The 19,040-nt window shown below is 36.7% G+C and overlaps 1 protein-coding gene across 1 annotated transcript in view; it reads right to left on the reverse strand.

Moving 5' to 3' along the window:
- Window positions 1-10,403, reverse strand: part of LOC136255694 (hemicentin-1-like) — a 34,362-nt gene extending 23,959 nt beyond the window's left edge. The window contains exons 1-4 of the mRNA XM_066048509.1: window positions 10,286-10,403; window positions 4,513-4,866; window positions 2,560-2,946; window positions 2,198-2,503 (exon numbers count right to left, since the gene is read on the reverse strand). Coding sequence (XP_065904581.1) covers window positions 2,198-2,503; window positions 2,560-2,946; window positions 4,513-4,866; window positions 10,286-10,334 — 1,096 coding nt within the window. The 5' untranslated portion in view covers window positions 10,335-10,403. The remainder of the gene's footprint in view (window positions 1-2,197; window positions 2,504-2,559; window positions 2,947-4,512; window positions 4,867-10,285) is intronic.
- Window positions 10,404-19,040: the final 8,637 nt, after the last annotated feature.

A 19,040-nucleotide genomic window follows, 5' to 3' on the forward strand; every position in this document is an offset into this window, starting at 1 on the left:
TATAGGTTAAAAAGCCCCAAAGCTGGCCATAGGCCATCTTTGGGGTATACAAATACAAAAAGAAGTGAAATCTAATCAAAAACAGCCAAGCTGTAAAAAAAGGAGTGCGGCCCTTGAAAAGGCTATGGTGAAAAAAGATGTGAAATCCAAGGTTGGCGGCCAAGAAATGGCTGTGATGGTAGGTTAATGGTAAAAGTTTTAATAACGACAATTCAGGTGAATTTTGTGCCAATTGACCAAGCGGCACCAAATTCACCTGAATTGTTGTTATTAAAATTTTTACCATTAACCTACCATCATAGCCATTTCTTGGCCGCCAACCTTGGATTTCACATCTTTTTTCACCATAGCCTTTTCAAGGGCCGCACTCCTTTTTTTACAGCTTGGCTGTTTTTGATTAGATAATATTATCCACACAAAAACAGCCAAGCTGTGAAAAAGTGGTGCGGCCTTAAAAAGCCTGGGTGAAAAAGTTGTGAAATCAAAGGTGGTGGCCAAGAAATGGCTGCAATGATGTTAATGCTAATAAATTTTAACAATGCACACAGCCATTATTAAAATTTTTTAGCATTGACATCATTGCAGCCATTTCTTGGCCGCCACCTTTGATTTCACAACTTTTTCACCCAGGATTTTTAAGGCCGCACCACTTTTTCACAGCTCGGCTGTTTTTGTGTGGATTTCACTTCTTTTTGTACTTTATGAGGCCCCAAAACCAGCCTATGGCTGACTTTGAGGTTTGTCTTTACTCACATTTCTTCTTTTCTATGTAGATACAATGATGATTATTGAAGACAGGCTTATAAATGTATTTCATTGCATGATTTAATTCAATATTTGATATTATTGTAATACTCTATTAATAGAGTGCACATTTTTTGAGGATTTCTAATAGAACATACATAGAATGTTCTAGAACAATCTAGTACTTCTATTGGTAAATCTATGAAATTACAAATGTTTGATTATAAGCAGATTTCAACTAGAAATATAAAGCAGAAATTAAGTGAGGCGATCAGCCAAGGTAGCAGTGGTTCAGTGGATAAGGATGCAGGTGTTAGGTATGGAGGTCCCTGGTTTGAACTCTGGTAATGCTTTTCCGACATTTTTTGCACGCCTTTTTTACCCCGCAGTGACTGCTCTATTAGAGTATCTCGATCCCATGATTTTACACTTGCTTGGTTTTTGCTTTATAACTTTGTCGCTGTAAATCTATTGCTATTTAAACTATCAAAAGGCAATTCTATGGAGATCAACCTGTCTACATACCAATTTTCAAGTTATTTCTACACTTCACATAATTTTATTGCAATGGCTCAGGAATGTTAACAACATAATACACATTGCCCTAATGGTAACACATTATTGATGAAGTTTATTGCATAATATATAATGGAGTAACAAGTAATATAATGCATTACACGACATAGTAACAAGTAATATATAACAGGTATTACATCCAAACATGTTATTGCACATTCCTCGCTACATTGTATCCAGCACAATTAGTTGCATTTTTGAAGAATGGAATTACAACTATATAGCTTGTAATGAACAATGTAGTGTATCAAGACACACGGTAGTGTGTCGTGCGGCCAAGAAAGCTGGCGACCACACCGTCAGTATATTTTCAGGAAGAATGAAAACAGCTTTTTTCATGTGTACATAACTCCATGGCCCCTTCTCCAAAGCACACCATTTTTGCATTATAGCTGTCCCCCTGGTAGGGTACGCTACACAGCAAATATGATTAAATTTGCTGCAGCCATTTGCAAGATATGGGCATTCAAAATTTCATTTTAATTTCTTCTTATGCCATACGGGAGCTACGGAGGCTTCGATTTCTTTTTGCACACTTTGCAAAAATTGCTATAAAATGCAAACATGCAACTCGATTGCCTCGATCTTTGGCACAAATGAAGAGCGTGTAACGGTGGATTCACGTACCAAGTTTGTTGTGAATCTGAGGAATATTCAAGGAGTTATGAGCGTTTATTCACATTAAAAAAAATCAAACTTCTGTCACGGCTACAAGGTAAACTGAGTAAGTACATGTACTAAGCACCTGATTTCTGTACAAACGTCATGGATCAAATTTACAGTTACATACCTATGTTCTAACAAATGTTAGATTTTAAAGGTGCTCAAATTTTCTTACCCGTAAGGGCACATATTGATATAATTAAATTACACTCACCAGTGCTATTGGCAGTGTTAACAGTAATACTATAACTATCACTTCCAATAGGATTAGTCACAGTACATGTGTATATTCCACTATCACTTGTGCTGACTCCACTAATGGTATATTCACTACGGAACACCGCGATAGTGTTAGTGTGAGTAACCATAGAAAAACTGTTGGATTGTGTTATTGGAACACCATCCTTCATCCAGGTGAATGTGTCTGGTGGAGAACCTTCTGAGGTACATGATAATGTCAATGGGGCACCAATAACAACATTTACTGTAGACAATATAGCAGTTGTAATCACTGGAGCAGCTACAGTGATAACAAGAAGAGGAGTAAATACTATATATGATTTCATAGCAACTCACTTCTTCCAAGTAAATACACTCCTACTCTCACACTCTCATCCACCAAATCACTGTTCCTCATAGTACATCTGTAAACACCTTCTTGATTGATGGTAAATTGTCTGCACAAAAACACATTAATAACTCCAACAAAATTACCGATGGTTGCTCCACGTGCTTGTACCACAGGACCATCACATCCTCCATTAGGAATTCTCACATTATTAAAGTATAGTGAACTTGTTTCAGCATTATTGCCACCAGTAGGTCCCAATCCAGTAACACAACGAAAAAATAAATCAGCATCATTTGGATCAATTGCAAAGGCATGAGAATAATCATTAATAATGTTACTAGCTGTGACAGCATTGGATCTAGTTGTATCAACACCTCCAGTTATTGCAACACCTGTATGTATTAAACAGAAACAAGTGACATTAGTAAGCTGAAAAGAAAAGAAACAATAAGTATATAACTAGTATAAGGAGAAATTAGGAATTTTCATTCTACTTTACATAATCATTATGACTAATAAGACCATGTATGCCACATTAAAGAAAGTACAGACAATTAAAAGTGATTCACAGGGAAGCTGTGTTGCAATACTGCACATTGACACTTTACGTTGCCTTTGAAAAGAACTGGGACACAAAAGAAGACAAAGGTAAGTCCATGAAATGTGCATTGTAACATACTGCAGTATGTCAAAAGGCACTTGTCAGGCTGAAGCAATGTCTAGCAGTGAAAAATCAGTAGTCAGTTAAATCAGTCAGTCGGTCGGTTGGTCGGTCGGTCGGTCGGTCAGTCAGTTAGTCAGTCAGCAGCAATTTTACAAAATTAAAATAATAGACATCGAAACACAAGGTTCCACAGAATTTAGAAAAACTTAGGTGCTACTACAGGACCTGAGGGTTTATAAAATCTGTGAAACTTGTGTTTCAATGTCTAATTTATTAGACCACAGTTTGTTGTTGTAACTTCACAGCTGCTTGTGATATGAGAAATGTAGTGTTATGTTGTACCTGTATACCTGTAATTAGTACAGTATTTCCTGTCCAGTTAAACTCCCATGTGTTGACAATGTTACAGATGCATAATTGCATAATTGGTGTTTTGCATCGTGGGAGACAGAGATAAGGTATCTATAGGATTTAGATACCTGCAGGTAGCCAGATATTTCATCTTGCTGTGGTTGAAAAATCATAGCAAATCTTTGGAAGCATTTTGGGTCACACAGAAGGCACTTTTAGGCTTGGTTATACCCAAACTAATACCAAGGTGCCATGAAGGTAGTGAGTGTAGGGGTGGTTTTAGAGTGATAGTTTGGGCCAGAGAAGCACAAACCTCATGATACTTATGCAGTATGCAAAGTAGGGATCACAAAAAGATAAAAGTTCGTCCCCAAAAATGGTTGTCTCCCATAAAATGGTGGGTTTATGATGTCTAAAGTTTTTCAAATGTAGTTGGATATTTACATGTATGTCAGAGTATACCTGACTGCTGTATTAGAGTATACACCTGACTGCTTTATTAGATCATTTAATCTTTTAACAAGTTTTGAAGAGGGCTCATGTTACCTCTGTAAATCCTAGATGAATGCAAACTTTATCAAATATTATGCTGTGCCATTAATTACTTTACTGCTCATTAAAGTAATTGCTGCTCTTTATATTACTGCTCATTTTGTACTGCCACACTAAAATGGTGTGTTAAGGTCCTGTTGCAGAACTTTAAATTTTACAGGGGACCCGGGTTCCTGAACCCCTTGGAACACCCCTCCCTACACCCCTGGAGCATATATGTTTGGGATAACCAATAATATGAAGGAACAGAAAGTGCAAAAATATACTATAATTGTAATATTTTACGATGAGCTCTTAGTTCCATTAGTCTAATTAGTCCAAACTTGGGTTAAGGACATATAATTATAACCATTGTCAACAGTTTCCACATATCACTAATACAAGGATTCACCTGATATACGAATTGTCATTGGATCACTGGTATATGCCACTCCACTAATAGTTGCAATACAAGTGATGGTACCAGCATCTTCTGCAAGTAGATCATTACCAGTGACAGTTTGTGTTGTTCGTCCATTAGGAAAACACCTTGGTCTACCACCATTATATGCATTATTAGTGTAACATCCTGTAGTGTCCCATCGGAATGATGCACTACCAGAGACGTCAGTGCCAGACAATGTCACCATACATGTCAATGTAACACTGCTCAATATAGGGTATCTAAATATGTTAGTAGATCCACTAACTGGTGTACCAGCTGGATTACTGGCTATGGTCACTGTGTATGTTTGACCATCAATACCTGTAATGTACATGTATAATATCAGTACAGTATGATATCACAGTACATGCAACCCAGTACACTGTATACACTGTATGTTACAGTTTATTGCTTCAAATTGTCTGTTTCTTCTAAAATTTTACAAGATCTAGCTACATACATCAGTAGATTAAGTACCTAACTACTGTGCCTGAAATAAGTGAATAATTTCATATATATGTTATTTATTTCTTAATGATAACATCTCTCCAATTAAATTACAAAAGTAGTGCTTTAAAACACACTTTGTTAGAACAACTGGAAATACAACCAGAAATATGCTTAATTACAAGTATAACTGAAACAATTTCAGTCACAAATATATTGCTAAAAGTTTAGTTGCCTTGTATTCAAATGCTTACCAGAGCATCCAAATACATACAAGCAAATACTCAAGATGAAACCTCTCTAAAGGACCCTCCTTGTAAATGACACTGTATGTTTAATCTCCTTAAGACAGTTTCTGAGGTTTTACCAATACAATTTACCACTGAGAAAGGACAACCTTCTTATAAGTACAAAATATTGGTACAAAAACTTTACAAGTTGATGTTATACACCAGACGACCAGTTAATATAGGGAATCAATCAACTATGTATAAATTTAACCTTTAATTAAACAAACAGTGCATACTATTATTTATTTAAAATTTAATTATTTTGGCAGTACATAATGCGTGACAGAATGAGTACACTGACCAATCAGTTACTGAAAACCAAAGCAGTCTGTATTTTCAGTTTCTACTCATTTGTTACAACAGTGCTTCTACAATTACAATCCAGAAACTGCAGATGAATTTTATGATAGCCAGCACTGGAGACATGATGTGTTACTGTGATTCAACACCTACATGGTAGTATGGACACAAAGGAGGTCCATGATGCATGCATTGTAACTGCTGCAATTAGTGAAAGGACATGTCTTGGGCTGAAGCACTGAAGAATCAAGCCCATGGCCTTAACTACAATCCGTCCTGCTTGGGCAGGAGTGGCTACAAGGAGGGGTCAGGGGTTCTGAGGTTTCCAGAAACTATTAAGATACTATAACAGAGCGGTCACCTAATACAACAGTCAAGGTTTTGAGGACCTAGCTTCGAAACTTTAATTTACATGGGGAACATACCCCAGACCTCTTAGATTGGATGCTTTGTGTGTCAGTGCGTTTCTCAATTCTCTCACAAAGGCCCAGGTCACTGGTATATGCCTTCCTGTTTATACATTTCCAGCTGTAATGCCACATAACTAGGTCCTAGTATCAATAGTCTGGACTGAAGACTAGCTGGTTAAATTCTTGGAGCTGCCCATGCTTGGCTGAAGGCATATAGTCAGGCAATCGGTTGAGAGGAAATGAAAGAAATTTAAAATTTCACAGAAAGGGTTTGGGACTGGTTCACCAACACTATCAAGCTGAAAGGTGAGACTAGTTTTTGGTGGAAAGGAAACCCAAACCACCATGATCCATATTATGCAGTACTACCATACTGCATGAAGCAACTACAAAAATACTTACAAAATGGGTTTTCTGGCTTTAGGAGGTGGTCTGCATTAGCCCATGTGTATAATGAATCTTCAGTACTTGAACTGTGTGAAACACGACTACTTTTCTTAGAAGTATGTATAATACTCATCATGATAAAAATCACAGTGACTTTCAAGCTGCTGTGTTGCTCGCAATCACAGGACATCGCTGTTGGCTTCCAATGCACGCATATAATGCAATAAGCAACAAGACTTCACACACAAAGTAAAGTTTTTGCTACAAGGCTAACAGATATAGCTGAACTGAGCTAAATCGCTCTTCATCAGGAAGGACAGGCTGCCATCACTTGCAACAATGAAGATATAACTAAATGGAGGATCCATAGCTCTGTATGCTAGCAGTTAACTGTATTGCTATAGAATTTAATTGTATTTTATACAACAGGTCAATAGAAATATTGATTTGAAAATAACAGGTTAATAAAACTGTGAAATTATGTGGTGCAACTTGTGCATGTGACTTAGCATTATATGGTGGACGAGCCGTATAGCATTAGTGCAATAAAAAAATATAATAATGAAGTAAGGTTCCAGCAATAAAAAGTAGTGAAACAAGAGATGATGGTAGCTATGAGAGAAAATCTGTAGCTATTTGGTGTTGTAGCGGGAAAATCCCTACTCAGCATTGTAGGAGTAATGCCAAAGTACGGATATGCCTTGAACTCTGGCTCATTTGTAGTACTGCATGACCCACTAAAAATATTTTCATTTAAATGTCTTACACTTTGTTATTTTATGACCGTAAAGTTTTCATGATACATTTAAGCCATAAAAGTATGCTATTTGTTATGTCCTTTTCCAGAACTTTTAATGGAACCAAACTGCACATGTATGCTCTTGACACCTTCACTGTCACCAACAATCATATGGTTGGCTGAAATCTTCTTTCTCTTGAGAAAAAAAATCCACTTTTCCTTAATCAGCTGTTTTCTCAGTCTCAGCTCAACTTGAACATACTGTAGAAGCGTACACTTTATGTATGTCATGGCCATACACACTATTTCCCACATCAGAGCCTCTTCACTAGTGATACGAAGGCACTTTACTTTATGTGAACATACCATATACAATTGGAAGCATATTGACCCATTCTTGTCAAAGTATATAGTCAGCAGTTTTGGTAATTTATGTTATCATTCTCCCTAACACATATTTTCATTCTTTGTAGGTGTCCATACAGTTCACCCTAGGGGTATGTCTGGCTCTACAGACAAACTATTAGCTCCTCCTCACATGCATACTTGTACCAAGATGGTTTATGTGTTGGTGGTATAGCAGCTCGCACATCACTTTGTCAGCAGTATGACATCAAAGTGTGTTTTATTTTGTATGTATTACAATTGTACAATGTTGTAATACCTAGGTACTCCTGTAGTAATATGAATGGCACATGTGATATAGATGTGTGACAACTTTGATTTCTCATAGTGTACCTTGATTGTGTGGTGTAACCTGACATGACTGATAAGATCACTGTTAAGGTTTCTGACTGCATGCATGCTATTCAGTTATCATGTCATTACACTGCAGACTTCAGTTGTCATAACAAAGGTTTCAATTGTCACAGTCTCTGGTTTCTGTTGATAGTCAGTATTGTTCAATAGCTGGCTATAGTCATGATGCTATATAAGTGCCTAATTAGCAGTGCTAAAATTTGAATACACTTAAAGTAAACTATGAGATTATGGGTCATGGATTCTGAAAAGGTAACAAGACCAAGTACTTCTATTGTACATTGAGGATGTAGGTGCATGTATGTTACAGTATGTCACAGTTCTGAACCTACGTACATAGCTAGGAGCCTTTGATGGGGCCACTAACATGCACAGGCTGGGCCTCGTGGAAAAATGTCTCAGCTCCAAATAAATCATTCGATGTTCTATTAGCATGCCAAGAACAACCAGTATATATGTATGAACAAATTAATGAACATGTACTGTTAAGTAGTCTACATCCATATCATGTTAATTATTGAAATTGTGCCATGGTACCATGGCCATTGTTGGCTTAATTAACAAACACTTATTGTTATAAAGCAATGACTACTATATAAAAGTTGAAGTTTTGTATAGAGTGAGATTCATTAGGCGAATTCTTGTCCAGGGAAAATAAGCACGTTCCACTGTACAATTCTCTAAACAGCAAACATGGCTACATCTCCACACGTTTTCTCTAACCTTGTGTACAATTCTTCAGCAAAGATATGCCATACAATAGTGCAATATCTCTCACAACTTATTCCAGTAGCTCATTTACTCAATGATGGTCTAGCCAAGTTGTAAAATATTTAGCTAAGTCACAACTAAAGTCATGCATTACACACCACTTACAGTATATAATTTTCCTTGCCTTAATTGGCACTCCTTTCCACCTTGTTACACTAAATGTTATCATCTACTTGATTGGTTGGGCAATTTTCACATCCCTAATGACAATTTTAGCTAGTTAATAAATTGGAAAAGGAAATTGCTAACTAAGGAACTTAAGAAGACCTACAGAAATACCCAAGGATTAATACGAAGTCAAGTGCTCCTCAGCTATAGCAAGATCAACTTCTGGTATATCAAAAAATGCAATTGGGAGCTATCAAATAAAGTAAAATGGCGACGATTTTGTTAAAATGCAGTCATGCATAGCCATCAACAAGAAAGCATAAAAAGGATAGAATCAAATTTCCACTCACTGTGCTACTTCACAAGTTCAAAAAACAAAAGCATAAGTTGACACGTTATCTCAATGTACCTTGTTTGTATTACCATTGTTTTACAAAATGCAAATTTGCACACCTTATCCTCAAAATCTCTATAACCACAAAACAAAGTTCTTTCATTGTTCTTTCTAATGCCACCCAAATCATTTAATGGTGCTGCCATGGTGACAGTAATTAGCCATTGAAGACGACATAATTATTATACCAGCTATCTAATTGTCTATTGAGAAAACACTTACTGCTAGCTATTAGTTTTGCAGACATATTCATATAGGTAATTATTCTATGCATGTATTTAGTATCAACCTATTCGCTAATGTGTCAGGAATAGTAATAATTATTATTAGCGCTTTAGAATGGCCAGCACTGAAGGTCCAGCAACATGTGCCGCAGCCTTCGGACTACCTAACCTCCGCCTGACGAGCTAAACACGAAGCTACGAGATGAAATATCTAATGAAGTATTAGCTTTTTTGCAGGCAGCTGTATGTAACATGTACTGGACATACCATATAGGTTCTGTGTCCTTCCAGTCCCCAACTGGTATAACTTGATAACAGTAACAGCCTAAATATTTTGAAGGGAAAATTTTTCACTTTTAGCTAACAGTGAAAATTCTATCCATGAAAAGCATGTGGTATTGTTTGCAAATCCTTTATTTTAATATTGTTTAACCTCGAAACTATTGACCCTCCAAATATGAAGCCATATTAATCTAGCAGAGACACACCGGGCGATCATAAACGTGAAAATTGCCAAGGAGCCGCCATCAGTAGCTGAATTGCATCCGGAGTTTCAGGCAACCACTTTTAACTCTTTTGTTGCAATTTGCAAAGATCATGAATCGTTTGTATAGACTAGCTATATATAGTCTGGCAACTATATAAGGCTTATAAAGGGCGTCAGGTGAGCACCAGTATCGCCTGTTTACGACGCTAAGATGTAGCAACCGATTACGATTCAACACAATCTGAAAAAGATAACAGTTGAACTGTTACCACGAATACCTGAGCTTAACCCCAAGCAATAAAGTCGTGCCAGTGGCATGGTGTGATCATCGTATCCGCCGACACTGACTCGGCTGCAGCACGCGGTTACATGGCAATTAACATCTCAACCAGTATTGTTTAGTGCAGTTAACTAACTAACTAACCTTGAATAACAACAGACAATGCTATCAAAATCTCTGCCAGGTGAAGCATTCTGCCATCAACTCCCTTTACTAAATTAACGTCAACTTATGGGCGTGTTACCGTATATCAACCTTTTGTCAATGTTAGCGCTAGCTACATAAATAACTCTGAAACGCAGGCGCTATCATAAAATTAATTGTTTTGCTAGCGCTAATACGGTGATTTTGTCAATATTAAAAGCATAGGCACTTGCACCATTCAATAAAATATGTCTTAATTTTGTGATTTTCCTTGCTGTTAAATTTGCTGTACAGTGTGGCTATGAAGTAGAGCGGCTAAGCAACAAATTTTGATGAAATTGTTCACTTTGTGATAAAAGTAGTGTTGTTTCAGTTAACTGTAACTAAAACTAAAAGTACTTTTAGTAAGGTAAATATGTTTAAGTTAACTAAAACTATAACTAAAAACAAATGTATGTAATCACTAAAACTATAACTAAAACAAACGTATATAATCACTGAAACTATAACTATAACTAAAATCAAATCTATATTATTACTAAAACTAAAACTGCTTACAATATAGCAAGTTGATCTTATTACTGAAACTGTAACTGCTTGTTAAATGTATTTGATACTACTTCTAAAACTATATGCAACTAAAATATCTATATCATATAGTTACGTACATACTACTATATTAAATCTATAACTAATAAAAAACTGCTTAACCAAAATTCACGAACTCAGTAATGTAGGTACTAGGTAGTAGTGATGGCCTATAGTATGCTAACCATTTTTGTTAATGGTCACTGTAATTTAATGCTTTTAGCTAATGGCTACATTTATGCATACCTGCATGCTTCAACAGCCCCTATTGAAAGAGTATTTGTCTACAAGTGGGGAATCGACATCTGGCAAACGCAACAGGCTTACTAATAGTAACTTGGAAAGGGTAGTTCTGCTAAGAAAGAATAAGGAATACCTGTGACAGAGATTGCGTCAATGCACTGTATTAAGTGTTGTATTTATCTATATTATAAAAAATTGACAGGTCTTGTAATACAAAGATTTTGTATTACTAAGCTGGAAAAATGGTACTGAAATTTTAACAAGAGTTTCATTCACATAAAATATAGCTTACTATTAAAGCTAAACAAGGTTTTCTTATGCACAACTAAAACTATAACTAAAAGGTTTTCAGATACATAACTAAAACTGTGTCTAAAACTAAAAGGTTTTCAAGTTTTTAACTAGAACTAGAACTAAAACATTTTCATGTACATAACTAAAACTGTAACTAAAACTAAAAGGTTTTCATGTTTTTAGCTATAACTATATAACTAAAACTAAAAGGTTTTCATGTTTCTAACTATAACTAGAACTAGAACTAAAAGATTTCGATGTACATAACTAAAACTGTAACTAAAACTAAAAGGTTTTCATGTTTTTAACTGTAGCTATAACTAAAACTAAAACATCAAAGAGTGAATAACCATAACTAAATCAATAACTAAAAAGAATTAAGAAAGATTACTATAACTAAAACTAAAACTAAAACTCCATACTAAAACAACACTAGATAAAAGCACCAAATTTTATGAGTAAGGTATAGCTACTATTTACTAAATCATTTGAAATATGGTTCCACATCAAAATCATTGCCTTAGGGCATGTTTTATTGAGACAATTAAAACTCTGTGCTCCATAACATTGCAGGCTAATGACCTGGATGGACACCTCCCTTGGGTATGACCATCCCTTGCTTGTCTATGCAGATGCAAAGTGTCACTATATTTACTATTGAGTACTTTTATGGCTGGACTTTCAAGTACTTTTATTGAGTACTTTCACTTTCCATGGCTTTTATTCCATGGAAAGTGAAAATAACTTGTACCATGAAAGCTGGTTAGGGTACTGTGGGCCTTAGAATATCTATAGCTCGAATCTCATGGTTTTTTCAGAGTATATCTATTTACTGGACTGGACTACTGGACTAGACTGGACTGGACTGGACTGGACTGGACTGGACTGGACTGGACTGGACTGGACTGGACTGGACTGGACTGGACTGGACTGGACTGGACTGGACTGGACTACTGGACTGAACTACTGGACTGGACTGGACTACTGGATGAATTACTGGACTGGACTACTGGATGAACTCAAATTTTTCTTCTTTTATATATATAGCCAAACTTAACCACAATAGTGTTTTAGAAATTGACACCATGAGACATAAAACTTGCACATTACTGACTCACAAACTGTGAAACTGCACTTAAACCTCAGTGTAGTTTGTCATCAAAAATAATTTGGCTGCTGCTAGCAATGATCAAGAACTGTACTATTATAATGCTACTAATCAGGGGCGGAGGAAGTAGTTGATATGAGGGGGGACTGGGCTGACCCAGACTTCTGGAAATGATCTACATTGTCTCTGGTTTGGTAAGGTGAGACCAAACAAAAAAAAGGGTCACAGCCAGCTGAGAATAGCTTCCCACCTCACCAGCTACGCACCTGATAAACTACATAAAATCCTTACATAGCTCGCTACACACTGCTCTAATACTGTGACTGCTTTTTATTAGAGTGACTGCTCTATTAGAGTATCTCGATCTTTATCGCGGTTTTCAGCCCCATTCCAAGAAGGATAATTTCGGCGTGATATCCGGGGGGCCTCAGCAGACCGGGGGGGGGCTTCAGGCAGGCCTTCAGCCCCCTCTCCCCTCTCCCTTTCCGCCGCCTATGCTACTAATGTATCTGTCTGTCTTCCTTGGCCTTCTTTGCACACATTGACATAAGTTTTACACCATGCATTTACATTATGTAAAAAAATGATAATAGCCTTTCAATAGTTTGCGCTGCTTTGTCAGCTCTTTGGTTTATAATGCTTGTAAATAATATAGCAATGAGTGTAGTGTTACAGTTAACTACCCTCCCCTTCAGAAAATCATACATAAGATTAAGATACTCTAATATAGCAGTTAGTCAATTACTCTAATATAACCCCCACAGTAATTGTAACTTGCAATTGCATCTGAAGCACTAAACCATGCTTGGATATATGTACACTTAGCAGGCCCGTAGCCAGGGGGGGTTCGGAAGAACCGCCCTCTTGGAAAAAAGGTCCACAATTTTTGGTATACAAGTCCAAATTTTCAGGAGCAAAAGTCCATTAGCTACAGTTTACTAGATACCACTAATAAGAAACTAAATTAAGCGCTTCGAGTAACTCATTCATTGCATGGATTAAATGCAATGCAAGATCGAGATACTTTAATAGAGCAGTCAACCACTCTAATAGAACAGTCACAATATTTGGACCTTTACTAAAGGTCCACTTTTGGTCAAAAAGAACCCCCCTTTCAAAATCCCTGGCTACGGGCCTGCACTTAGCTATATAGCCTGCTAGGAATTTAAACTCATTTGGTCGAACCTTTGCATGTTTTGAGTTTGTAACTGAACTCATGACTGCATGTCACTGTATGATCCCTAAACAGCTCTTGATCAATGCAGATTACTTAGAAAGCATGATCATGACTTATCAGATATCTGTGCTTAAAACTACAAAATCTTCAGTTGTGATACATATAAGATACCTTTATATAACTAGCTTCCTTGGTTCTGTGCTTTTGCTTTATATAGCTACCTACTATGCTGATCATGGCACAACCATGCATCCTTGCCAAACCCTGGATCTGCCCCTGCTAGTGGTACACATACATTTGGACCAAGATACTTCTGTGGTTTCTGTAATATAAGCACTTTAATGGTCCTAGGAATGAAGGACAAGTATACACACTCGGAATTTTCAACTAGAGTAATTGACCATAGCACATCGATAAAAAGTACTACCGGAAACAAGCTGGAGTCATGCATGATATCAAATCACAGTAAAACAATAAGATAGGGTCCGCAAACCAAAAATCAATATCTTCAAATCGACTTACAAACTATAGTCATGTGTAAGGGTAGGTATAATCAAGAAAACACTAGAGTGGCAGCAAATTTCGTCCATCTCTTCTAGTGAAAATAACGCGAAATACCTTGAATTCGATCGATTTTTCGCCGTCGTAATTACAATGTTATTCTTTTGAGCCAAAACTCTCTCTCAAGCTTTGAGAGGTTGTCCATGCACTCTTACTTTGGAGTATAGGTAGTTTAATATAATTAATTAATATTTGGTAGTGGCGTCGCGCGCATATCCGATCGGCGAAAAAAAATACATTTCGTGATCTGGAGCACAGCAGACTTGCAGGAAATACTGCAACATTTACTGCAGTGATCACCTCCAAGTCAAGTACCTGTGTGCAGAATATGGTGTGGATTGAAGTTTGTTGACCATCTGACTGAGACCAGCCTCGCCCGATTTAGCGAAAATTTCCTCCACGATCCAACAAATACTGCAGTTTCGTGCAAATTAACACCTTTAGGTGTGCTGAAGTATGGAAATGATTGCTCAGAGCAAGTATAGACTAACAGCAATGGCTTGATTACTGACGGAAAATTTTACAGTTAGCCGATAATGCAATTTATTTCCGGTGCAAAACTAAAACTCTTGTAATGAAAGTTCTACGGAATTCAGCATAATGTTACTGACTTGATATGATTATAAATCACTGTGAGCACAGTAAGATGATCCTTTCTGTAGCAAGGATGGAGTCCAGTGGTCTTGAGTGCATGGCCAGATCTATATAGCTATAGCTATGCAGGTCATGTAGTATATAGTTATAATCATGCACACCTTTTTGATAGTTAATTTAGAACTTATAATTATCTGATCATCTATTTTTATGTGATACTCAGATGCAGTAGCATGCAAGGTCAAATGGTATGCTCCCCAAACAAGTTTTTACATGCCCTGAAATCACATCTGCATGGAAAACTATCATACAAAGCCGTGATATTTCCTGGTAGCTAATTTTGTACCAAAGTACCAATTGCAACTTATTCAGTCTCAATCATGTCTATCTAAAAATGAAGTTTAGCTATTATTTGTGATTTGGAAGAAATTTAGATTTTAATTATTATAGTGAGATGCCAATTGGATGATTTACTGGAACTTAAAAATTGACATAGTTACAATGGATTAGATCAACATTAATTTTAATAAGAGCAGTAGTCACATGTCACTGAATTTAGAGTAATTATCACAATGACTTTGTCATACTAATATCTGTTCACAAAATTCACATAGTTGAAAATTTGTCCTGCACTGGGTCCTGCCGGATTTTCAAGTTTTTGAGGTAGAATTTTAGTAGCTGGAACATTACATGGAATGTATAAGAGTGGCCCACACAGATAGGATATACAAATATGTACATACATTAAACTGTTGTCTTGAAGATTGCTTTTAGGCGTGTATCTCAACTTTTGATTTATTTTACATTTCCTTACAGTAGTCAGCAGAGCCACTCTTCCCTATACCATCAACTATGGAATTGGAGCAAACCCTTGGTTTCTGCTTTTGATAGTTACTATAATTATTGCTAATACTTCCCCCATGCATAAGTAGGATCAGTATTATATATACCAAATAGTATATTGCATATCAAAATGAAAATGCAGATGCTATGTCTAGACTATACCTTTTAGCCCTGTTGAGTATATATGAGGAAGAAGATTTTCAGAAAAAGGCACAATGAATTTACTATAGCATACAATATGCCAACATTAAAATTAATTATATATAGGTCAATTTACACCATCGCCGTATAACTTGCATAAAGGAAACTCTCCAATAGAGCAGTCAGATATTCCTATAGAACAGTCAGAAATTGATTCTTTAAACATAATGTCACTGAAATTAATTAACAATCACAAACATGTTTATTTAACTGCACTCAAAGTAGTTGTCGAGTATATTTCACATATTTTTATAAAATCATATATTAGTTACGAGAGCCTTGGTTTTGTGCAATAAATCGCGTTTCGCATGCCATAATTGATTAAAGTGTTCGTAATCTAGCCTTCGCTGGAAGTTTGTACTTGTACTGAGTAATAATTTCCATAATTCAACACACTTAAAGGTGCTTATGTGCACGAGACTGCAGTATTTGTTGGATCGCGGAGGAATTTTTGCTAAATCAGGAGAGGCTGGTCTCAGCCAGATGGTCAACAAACTTCAATCCACACCATATTCTGCACACAGGTACTTGACTTGGAGGTGATCACTGCAGTAAATGTTGCAGTATTTCCTGCAAGTATGCTGTGCTCCAGATCACGAAATGCCTTTTCTTTCGCCGATAGGCTATGCGCGCGACGCCACTACCAAATATTAATTAATTATATTAAACTACCTATACTCCAAAGTAAGAGTGCATGGACAACCTCTCAAAGCTTGAGAGAGAGTTTTGGCTCAAAAGAATAACATTGTAATTACGACGGCGAAAAATCGATCGAATTCAAGGTATTTCGCGTTATTTTCACTAGAAGAGATGGACGAAATTTGCTGCCACTCTAGTGTTTTCTTGATTATACCTACCCCTACACATGACTATAGTTTGTAAGTCGATTTGAAGATATCGATTTTTTGGTTTTCGGACCCTAAATAAGAAGTGTTATATCCCCACTGTGCATTTCCATTATCAATGGCGGATCCAGGATGGGGCATTTGGGGCAAATCCCCCCCCCCCCCCTCCCTCTCACCTTGTGGAAAAGCCAGCCATACTTGTGATTAAAATACTACCAGGCCAAGATCAGTTTAGCTATACACCTTATGAAAATATGTACATTTTACTAGCACTTATTACAATTTCACCTGAAACCGAAACAAACTAGCTGTTAAATTGTTACCTAGCACCTTCGTGCGCACTAAGCGCCTCTAAAATTAATTATTGTGTTGCTGTTGTTTAAGACATTTGGAGCCTTTTAACAGCTTGTAAGACTTCACAACCATCTTCAAAGGCCAAAATGGCAAAAATCATCAGTGAGACACTACTAAGAGGTGATTATTTGCTGTTTCAAAAATGCAGCAACTAGCAAGAGAATCTGGATCTCCCCAACCATCAACAACTTAGCCTGTTTGTGCCCCTCCCCTTGCTGGCTCCTGGATCCGCCCCTGATTATGGTATCTTGAGCACAGTAGGGACACTTCTTATTGCCGTTTTACTATCGTGCACTACTCCAGCTTGTTTCAGTACTTTTTATTGATGTGCTATGGACCCTACTCTAGTTGAAAATTCCAACTTTTTGTGTACTTGTTTGTTAACTTTTTTGTAAATAATTATTATTAGTGTTGGGCAAGTTACTTTGTAAAAGTAACTAGTTACATATTACATATATTACTTGCAACAGAACTATTTAGTTACAGTTACATATTACCCATAAAATAAATATTGTATTACTTTGTGTCCACAGCCTTAAGCTGTCACGTGTGAAACTACCACCTTATCACGTGACATGATTGCGTTGTTGGACAATGTGCAAATCGTGGTTATAAGTAAGAAGCTAGTGAATAAGTTTCATTCAGTAGGCCTCGTTACTTCGTTGTGGTTAGGCGTTACTCAGAGGATTACTAACGAGATTAGTAACTTCGTTACTTGTAGTAATAATATTACGTCATATTAGACTCGTTACAGTAATTATATTACTTAGGTAACGCGTTACGTTTGTAAGTAAAGTATCTTGCGTTATATTACCTGTTTTCATAGCGTATTTCGTTATATTACTTTGTTACCACAAAAGTAATAATATTACGTAACGCGTTACATAAGTAACCCAACACTGAAATGCCACCGCGCGCCTCAATTATAGCCTGAAAAGTGAAGTATCCATTATGCTTCGTTGATCAGCTTTGTTCAACCTGTTACGCAGCATTTCAAATCAAGAACTGTTCAAAAAGCACCTCTGCAATCCACGCATACTGAAAGAAATGGTGCCGCGCGCCCTGGTTATATCAATTATTGTCTGATAAGTGAAGTATCCATTACGCTTCGTTGTTGGCTATGTTCAACCCCGTTACACAGCAGTACAAATCAAGAAATGTTTTAAAAGCACCTATGCTATCAAAATAGCCACTATTACAAATACGGACGATTCCATTACTAAGGGAGGCCATCACATGCTATCACCAAATCGACACTTTTCGCTGTCAGCAAAGATGAATGGGACACAAAGGAGGACACTGGTAACTCCATGAAGAATGTATTGTATGTACTGTGGTATGCCAAAAGGCACCTGTCAGGCCGAAGCGACGTTGAACAGTGAAAAAAATCAAGCCCGTAGCGGCCTTAGCCGTTATCATGTTATGCTTGTCTGAAGGCATCAATCAATTATGTAGTCAGTCACTAGAAAATTCCATTAAATAAATTCTGTAGTAACTTGTTGAAAGCGTTTCGGATCAATCTGAAATCTTGTTTGGGCTTAGTTTTACCTAACCAATACTGCCTCATCGTCATCAGGGGAAATTGAGGCTGTTTTTTGGGTGATATCACAGCAAAACTCATGTATGGATACTAAATAATACTGACTGATACTAACTCCGTATTTTATTCAGTATTGATCCGTCTTGGGACCATTATTCAAAATTCTGTCAAAATTTGCACACTAATAGTCTACTACTATGACTAGTAATCTAGTTTTGCATCTGGCTAAGCTTTACTTGAAAAAAATTGTTCCAAGACAGAATAACACTGAGTAAAATTCATTAAATACAGAGTTAGTATCAGTCAGTATATTTTAGTATCCATACATGAGTTTTGCTGTGTATTATTCTGTGAATCACGCCTACTCCTTTGTGGTCCCTACTATACAGTACTATCGTACTGTATGA

This window comes from Dysidea avara, chromosome 5 (genome assembly GCF_963678975.1).
Source record: "Dysidea avara chromosome 5, odDysAvar1.4, whole genome shotgun sequence".
NCBI classification, from domain to species: Eukaryota; Metazoa; Porifera; class Demospongiae; order Dictyoceratida; family Dysideidae; genus Dysidea; species Dysidea avara.